We start from the raw sequence: 8,823 nt of genomic DNA, 5'->3' as shown, positions 1-8,823 counted from the left end.
TTTTGATGGTGGTTTCACCTGTGTACATATATGTCAAAGTTCATCAAATGGCTTCTCATGCTGGGAATCTCACATGCTAGACAAGTGCTACATTCCCAAACCTAATTCATACAATTTACATGTACAGCTAAGTTGTACTTCAATAAAGTGGTTGTGTGTGTGTGTGTGTGTGTGTGTGTGTGTGTGTGTGTGTCTGTGTGTGTGTGTGTGTGTGTGTGTGTGTGTACTGGTTCTGAGTGCTGTCCCTGAGCTTTCTTTTTCTGAAGGATAATGCTCTACCACTTCCACTTCAGCCATGCCTTCACATCTGGATTTTGGTGGTTAGAGATATGAGTCTCAAGGACTACCCTGCCCAGGCTGGCTTCCAGCTGTGAGCCTCAGATGTCAGCTACTTCCTCCTCCTCCTCCTCCTCGTTTTTTTGTTTTTTTGTTTTTTTTTGGTTAGTGCTAGGGCTTGAACTCTGGGCCTGGGGGTTATTCCTGAGCTCTTCAGCTTAAGGCGAATGCTCTACCACTTGAGCCACAGTGTCACTTCTGGGTTTCTGGTGGTTAATTGGAGATAAGAATCTCACAGGTTTGGGAATGTGGCTTAGTGCTTGCTTAGCACAGATGAGGCCCTGAGTTCAGTTCCTTAGTACCACATAAACAGAAAAAGCTGGAAGTGGTGCTGCGGCTCAAGTGGTAGAATGCCAGCCTTGAGCAAAAGAAGCTCAGGGACAGTGCCCAGGCCTTGAGTTCAAGCCCCAGAACTAGCAAAAAAAAAAAAAAAAAAAAAAAAAAGAGCTGGGCGCTGGTGGCTCACGCCTGTAATCCTAGCTACTCAGGAGGCTGAGATCTGAGGATCGCGGTTCAAAGCCAGCCCGGGCAGGAGAGACCGTGAGACTCCTATCTCCAATAAACCACCAGAAAACCGGAAGTGGCGCTGTAGCTCAAGTGGTAGAGCGCTCGCCTTGAGCTGAAGAGCTGAGGGACAGCGCCCAGGCCCAGAGTTCAAGCCCCACGACCGACAAAAAAAAAAAGAGAGAGAGAATCACAGTCTCTCCTGCCAAGGCTGGCATCGACCCCAGTTCCTCAGATCTCAGCCTACTGAGTAGCTAGTATTACAGGAGTGAACCACTGGTGCCTGGCTGTAGTTTTTTTTTGTCAGTCATGGGGCCTGAACTCTGGGCCTGGGCGCTGTCTCTCAGCTCTTCAGCTCAAGGCTAGCACTCTACCACTGGAGCCACAGCGCCACTTCCAGTTTTTTTCTGCTGTGTGGTGCTGAGGAATTGAACCCAGGGCCTCATGCATGCAAGACAATCACTCTACCACTGAGCCACCTTCTTAGCCTGTAGTAATGATTTTTAAAAGCTGTTAATACTGAAAGAATGAGCCTGATTAGAGAGAGCTCCCTGAAAAGGAGAATGAGAAATTTTACCTGTATCCAATGAGCTGAACCACCATCTTGACTTAATCATCCCAAGTGAGCTTAGCCACAAAGGCTTCCCCAGGAAGAGTGGGGAAGGAAAGTAACGGATGTATTGGTCAGGTTTGATATATGTTTGTGAAAATCTTATTAGAACCACAAGGTTTCTGGGTAAAATGTTGAAATCTTATTTATTTGACGTCTGGACTGATTCTTCTGGACTTGGTCTCATTTCCCTTAGGTCCCTGGGTTCTCTGCCCAGGTCTTCCTTCTCAAACTCCAGCTAAATGTAGCATGAAATTGCGAAGGCAGCTGGAGTTTGGGGAGGATGCGGCAGGGAATACCTCTGATTCTGTTAATAGTCAGATCTGGTTCCCTTTCTTCCTGTGGTGGGCTCTGTGAGTGGGAGGAAGTAGAAGAAAGCACACAGCTAGCCTGGAAGGTGACAACCAAGCCAACTCTGCCTTCCTGAGTGCTTGGAACCTTTCAAAAGGGTTGAGGTTGAACATTCCTGAAGTTCAAAATAGAAGAGTTCCTCTCAGGTACTAGGAGGAAGGACCAAGGATCCTCAAGACCTGGTTCTTTAACTTGAGACCTACTTGGGTCCTTAGAAGGCTGGGTTCCCCCTCCCTTCTCTGTTTTCTCCTTCCCTACTGCTCTCTGTCCTTCCCCCATTCCAGAAGCCCTAGACCAAGTTCCGAAGTAGCAGTCATTGTTCAACCTTCTCTGGATTGTTTCCAAACCTCAACCTTTTCAATGATGAGCCATTTTATCAGCATTGCCCTGTACCTCTATTTTCACATTTCCCTCCCAGGAACGGGGGTTATTATCAATACTTCTGTTATTATCTTTTTGGTGCTGACTATGAAGCCTAGGGCTACAAGTATGTTGGGCAAGTGCTCTACGGTACATGTTGGGCAAGTGCTCTACGGTACACCCTCAGCCCCACACTTCAGGGTTTTGTTTGTTTTTGTCAGCTGTGGGGCTTGAACCCAATACCTCGGCACTGTCCCTGAGCTCTTCTTACTCAAGGCTAAAGCTCTACCACTTTGAACCACACAACTCTGGTTTTCTGGTGGTTAACTGGAGGTAAGAGTTTCATGGGTTTTCCTGCCAAGGCTGGCTTTGAACCAAGATCCTCAGATCTCAGTCTCCTGATTAGCTAAGATTACAGGTGTGAGCCACCAGCTTACTTCAGTTATTTTTATGTCAACTCACTCTTACTACTGGTCTGTAAAAATCAGTAAGTTTTAGTTGTGCCCTATTTCAACCCTATAAATGAACGTGAGTTTGGACTGTCAAAACCTAATGAAACTTGGTATTAGAATTAATAAAAATTAGCAAGCTTGACAGTTTCTTTTTTTCTTTTCTTTTTTTTTTTGCCAGCCCTGGGGCTTGAACTTAGGGCCTGAGCACTGTCGCTGAGCCTGTTTTTGCTATCACTCTACCACTTGAGCCACAGTGTCATTGCCGGCTCTGTTTAGGTAGTACTGAGGAATTGAACCCAGGGCTTCATGCATCTAGGCAAGCACTCTACCACTAAGCCATATTCCCAGCTTGGACAGTTTCTTAATCAGCCATCTACAAAGGAATGGTGTTGTTACTAAGGCCAATTCCAGGACTCCACCTCAGATGTAAAGCATCTAAGTGTGCTTTGAGATGGGGCCTGGGAATTTCATCCTGATGCAGTGAGATACCTAAAAGCCTTTGCCTTAAAGAAGACTCTTTCTTATTTTACTTTTGCTGTACCTTGTTCCTTGAGAATCTGGGATGAGAAGCTCTAAAGAATGTGTAGCAGGCACAGACCTGTATTCCCGAGCCTAGAGCAAGGGGGAGAAGAGCAGGCGGGGCTGGTAAAGGTGTGCCAACCCAAATTTGTCCTATTGGGACCTGCAGGTTCACCACAAGGCTCATCCAGGGACGTGCTATTGTCTAGAAAAGGTGCCCGTGCTTCAAGCTGAGGCACCTGGGGTGGGGGTGGGTGATGGGAACAGTGTTGGTGGTTAAGGACTAGAACACAAAAGGATTTGACAGGGGCTGGGAAGATGGCTCAGTGGTAGAACGCTTGCCTTGCATGCCTGAGGCCCTGGGTTCGATTCCCCAGCACCACATAAGCAAAAAAAACAAACAAAAAAAGCCAGAAGTAGTGCTGTGGCTCAAGTGGTAGAGTGCTATCCTTGAGCTGAAGAGCTGAGGGGACAGCCCCCAGGCACAGAGTTCAGGCCCCACGACCGGACCCCCCCCCCCCCAAAAAAAAAAAGGATTTGACATGCCAAGGGGCTGTGAAAATTCCTCTGACCCTAGAAAAGGGTCAAGAAATCTGGGAAGACCCTTAGTGGGAAGGGAAGGAACAGAGAATGGGGGTGTTTCACCAGTTCAAACCAGACTCAAACATCAGGTAGTACTTCCATTCAGTACCCATTCTCTTCTCGCTCCTGGGTTAAAAATTCAACCAACAAATACAATCATGCTGTTCAGTACACACTATGTGGGAAATGAACTATGTAAATTGTGAGCAGGGACAGGAGAGGGAAAATGGGAGAAAGTGATGGGGTAACATTGTCCAAAAAAGAAACATACTCACTACCTGACTTATGCAATGGTAACCCCTCTGTACAACAACTTAATAACTAACAGTAAAATTCTATCAAAAAAAAAAAGAAACAAAAAAAAAATTCAACAATCCCAAGGCAAAACCCAAGAAAATTAGCTTGACTCTTACTTAGGCTTTCCAATCCAATTTTTTCCACTTTTTCTAAGCCCCTGGGAGGGTTGGTACTCTTCTTTGTGCTTCAAAAAGCCCTATATTATATAATCTATAACATCATGTTGTAATTTTGGCTTACATCTGTCTCTTTAACTCACAATCTGTATTCTTGGAATAGGAGCTGTTCTTGCTGCGTCCATCATGGTCAGGTCAAGGCCTCTCACAGAGAAGACAGATGCTCGCATACCCACAAGAATTGTTCCAGAAGTGAAAGTGGACCCTTGGGGGATGGAGCCAAGAGAACCTAGCACTGCACATCTTCTACATAATGGTGACATCTTGCCTGAATAGAACTTTAAGATACCAGGCCATCTTGCTCACTCTGCCCTCTGTCCCAGGATACTGCCAATGATGGCAGTTCCAGCTGGCAAGTGGTAAGATTTTCTTCCTGGAAGGATTCTTGGCTTAAGAACTGGCCTTTGTCTTTGATGCCCTCACTTGCTATTTTCTGACTAAGCTTTTTGTAGGTTCCCAAAGCCTTGGTGCCCCCTTTTTTCTCCCCAGGTGTGCAAGTTTTCTCAGTCCTAGGTAGCGGGGTGAAATGAAGCTATCCAAACAGTTGGTGTTGAGAGAGCACTGTCTCTAGCTATAGGTCCCTGTGGTCATCTTTAGCTCTAACTAACCAAGGTAAAGCTGTAGCCCACCCCATGGCTTGAGGCAGAATAGGCTAGTGTCAAGGACATGATTAGCATGACGCTGTGGTTCTGGGTCTAATGCCCAACACTGGGGAAGGGGGAAATGTAACTTGGTCTCAATGCTCATGAACAATTCACTTCAGGAACACTTCAGGAACACAATGGACATGACTCTTGGAGTACCCTTGTACCTGTACAGATTCTAGAATATTGAGGACCACCACCAGTAAGACTGCTACTGTAAAACTTTGCCCTGGGGCCCAGGAAATACCCAATCACAACTACTTTATTTTCCTTTTAATTTTTCTGAAGGATATACACCACATATCCCATGGGCAATAAAGCGCATTCGATGTGTTTATAAGCCAAACAGTCACTTTGTTTAAGCAAACACATATACAAAGTAAAATTAAACCACAAAATAATGAACTCCATGTTCATAACATACAAAAATCGCCGCCTACTCAGTAGGTAACTACAACATTCCAACTCCTGAATATATGTATAAATTTACATTTTTTCAGTTAAAAAAATAGACTTCTGAGAGTTCAGATTTAGTTTTAGATTTAGTTTTCTTACATTCTGGAGACCCGAGGCTCAGCTCAGCCCCTTCCTTATGTTGCTCCCAAAGCCTCCCCTTAAATCATCACTCCTTGCCCCCCCTTAAGGCTAGAGGTAAGCAGGTCCCTCCCAAGTGCACATGTCAGGCCATCAGCAAGGCGTGTCACACAAAAGGCACCAAGACGTGAAACTTTTTAACCAAAAGGACAAATAAAATTTTTTTTCAAAAAAACAAAACCGTATTTTTTTCACATGTGAGAGTACAGTCAAGCAGTTATTTACAAAAAGGTTAACGGAACGACACTCCGACACATGCTCTGATTAATACCTAGGACTGCTGTTTCAAAAAATGTTTCAAACTTATTGTCACAGCATCACAAAATAGAGGATCACCATTGGTTTGCTTGGCTTTTCTTCTCTCCCCCCCTCCCCAAAAGTGAGGACCCGATTCCAAATAATACAATAGAGAATACAAATTATCTTCACATCAAGAGTACCCCAAGAAAAACAAAATCCATGGCACAGACACTGTACAAGGATACAGGGGTGAGGCTCTAAGGGCCCAAACCCCATTTGCCAACTTGTTTTTCTAGCATTGAAGGGAGCAAGGGGGTCAGGCATATGCTGGAGATGATACTGAAATGATTTATCCAATATCCATGCAAATCAAGTTCTTTGGAGAGAGGTGAAGAACTTGGACATGGTTGTTTCAGGCAGCTGAAGTCAAAGGAATTTGGGGGAAAGGGGAAGTGGACAGAAAGGATTGTTGGCCAACAGACCTTCCACTCCAACCGGAGGGGAAGGACTTGGCTCTGAGAACCTCCATCGGACCTAAGAGGACCCTCTCTTGGGTCATCTCCTCTCCTTTGTGTCTCTTTTTCTTTTTCCCTTGTTTCCTTTCTCCCTTCAGCAGATTTCAATTGTCCTAGGAGAAAAGGTTGCCGTCATGTCCGAAAGCCCTGTTGAGGCGCTGAAAGAGTTGGTGACAGCGGAGGAAGGGAAGCTGCTGACCTGGGCAGGGAAAGCAGGAGGAACGGAGGCATAGGTAGTGGCCACGGAGGGTGACGCAAAGCCACTGTGCACAGGGGATGGGTAGGTAGAGGAGCTGGGAGAGGAGTAGGAGGTGGGCACAGGGGATGGGTATGAAGTGACCGGAGATGGGTAAGAGGTAGTAACTGGGGATGGGTAAGAGGTAGCCACGGGGGATGGGTAAGAAGAGAGGGAGGTGGTGGCCGAAGAGGCCACAACACTTTTGTCTGCTTTCTTGTCCTTCTGCCGCAAGTGGATCTTGGTGTGCCTCTTGCGTTCATCACTCCTGGCAAACTTTCTCCCACAGATGTCACAGGCAAAGGGCTTCTCTCCTGTGTGGGTGCGGATGTGGGTCGTGAGGTGGTCACTGCGGCTGAAGTTGCGCATGCAGATGCGACACTGGAAGGGCTTCTGGCCGGTGTGGATGCGGATGTGGCGAGTAAGCTCATCCGAACGCGAGAACCGGCGATCACAGGATTCCACTGGGCATGCGTAGGGGCGTTCGTGGGGTGGTGTCTTGCTGGGCCGGTTGGGATACTTGCGCATGCGGCTGGGTTTGATGAGCTGCGACTGATAGGTTGTATTGAGAGTCTTTAAGTCCTGGGACCCCGACTGAGTGGCAAAGGCCTTTATCGTAGAGAGTGGAGTAAGAGAAGGCTGCTGGGTACGGCTCTCCAGGCCCTGGAAGGGCTTCTGATCTGTGGTGCCCAGGCCCAGGTCTCCCTGCTGCTGTGGAAACAGGTAGTCCGGGATCATGGGAACCTGGAAGCCACCCTTGGCTGCAGGGTATGCCGGAGGCGGGTACTGGAGCGCTGCGCCTGTTGGGCCTGGAAAGGCCTGGCTTTGTGGCTCAGGGAAAATGTCAGTGTTGGGCGTAGGGAAGGTGGGTGCCGCTGAGTAAATTGGGCTGCTGTCATTGGATGGCACTGCGCAGCTCAGGGGTGGGCTCTGAGAGGCCGAAGAAGAGGAGGATGCCACTGGAGATGGTGCTGAGGATGAGGAGGTCGGTGGGTTGGTCATGCTCACCAGGCCACTGACCAAGCTGAAGAGGGGCTCAGGCCATAAGGTGTTGCCACTGTTGGGTGCAGGCTCCAGAGAGAAACGGCCGGTGTAGGTGATAGGAGGTAACCGCGTGGTTTGGCTAGGGTAACTCGTCTCCACCATCACCTTCTCGTTATTCAGAGAAATGTCAGGAAAAGACTCTGTCAGGAGAGAGAGAGGTAGGGAAGACCTGGTTACTAGAGAATAATCACTGGAGGACAATGAGGACCCCAGCTACCAGGCTGAGGTCGGCTGGCTACCATTGACTCCTGAGCTGGTTAATAATTGATAAGAGCAGATTGCAATGTTCCTGGACCTGCTCCAGTGGCAGAGCCCATTTCAAAACATCTGACGCAAACAGAGAATCCCCCTCTACTGCAGCTCCAAGTGCTCAGCAGCAGTGGCTGCCACGGGGCCAGGGATTCCCGCTAGCACCTCGGCTGCCACCCGCGGCTAGTATGCTTCCCCTACCATAGACCACCAGGACATCCTGTCCCTGGATGTCGTCCCTCCCTTGAGGGACGAGCAGCAGGCAAACGCGAGCCTTTCTGGAAGGGGGGGGCAGTCCTGCTCATCAAAACAAGCCCTCCCCCTTTCCACCCACCCACGCAGCGCCAGCGCTCTCCATCCAAAACAAATGCTCCGTCCTCTGCGCACCGCTAGGAGAGGGCTGGGGGGGGGGGGGGAGTGTCCCCGGGCATCCCTCCAATATAAGATCCCGAGAATGCGGAAAATTCAAGGGAAACCCCAATTGTATCCCCGAGGTCCAGGAGCAGCCCCGTGGTGAAGGGCGTCAGGATGGTGGCGAAAGGGCTCATCCTCGGCAGAGGCCACGGCTTACCTGCGGTCAGGTGCTCGTAGGGTGCTTCTCCCGGCTCCCCCTGAGGGTTGAAGGCGTTGCTGCTGCTACCACCGCTGTTGCTGCCTCCACCGCCACCGCCCCCGCTGCTGCTGCTGTTACCACCGCTGCCCTCTGGGGCCCCAGCGGCCCCGAGGAATTGGGGAGCCCCGTTGCTCAGCAGCATCATCTCCTCCAGCTTGGGGTAGTTGTCCATGGTAGGCGAGTGAGGAAAGGAGCCGAACGGGTCGGAGATCTGCAGCGGGGACATCAGCTGCATCTCCGCCTTGGCCGCGGCCATCCCGGACAAGGGGGGCTGGAGAACTGGTGTTGTTTGGGGGCGGGTGTGCGCAAGCCCCGGGGCCGGAGCTATAGGGGACACGCTCGCGGGGGGCTGGCCGGGTCACATGCGGGGCACAGTGGGGAGAGCGCAGGTGGGATCCCCAGGCTCGCGGCTGCAGCGGGCCGAGGTGGACCCGGCGTGCCGCGCGGGCTGGGCAGGGGCCGGTCTTGCGGCGGAGGAAGCTGGCGGCGGCGGGTGGCGGCG

The 8,823-nt window shown here is 49.8% G+C and overlaps 1 protein-coding gene across 1 annotated transcript; it reads right to left on the bottom strand.

The window, feature by feature from the left end:
- Positions 1–5,089: 5,089 nt before the first annotated feature.
- Egr1 (early growth response 1) lies at positions 5,090–8,823 on the bottom strand. The gene is made up of 2 exons (XM_042692195.1): positions 8,280–8,823; positions 5,090–7,599 (listed from the first exon to the last, which is right to left on the bottom strand). The coding sequence occupies exons 1-2, from the start codon at positions 8,575–8,577 to the stop codon at positions 6,275–6,277; spliced, it is 1,623 nt and encodes a 540-aa protein (XP_042548129.1). The 5' UTR covers positions 8,578–8,823; the 3' UTR covers positions 5,090–6,274.

This window comes from Dipodomys spectabilis, unplaced genomic scaffold, assembly GCF_019054845.1.
Source record: "Dipodomys spectabilis isolate Male_0828 unplaced genomic scaffold, ASM1905484v1 ptg000147l, whole genome shotgun sequence".
Taxonomy (NCBI): Eukaryota; Metazoa; Chordata; class Mammalia; order Rodentia; family Heteromyidae; genus Dipodomys; species Dipodomys spectabilis.
This window is presented reverse-complemented; position numbering and strand designations above follow the sequence as displayed.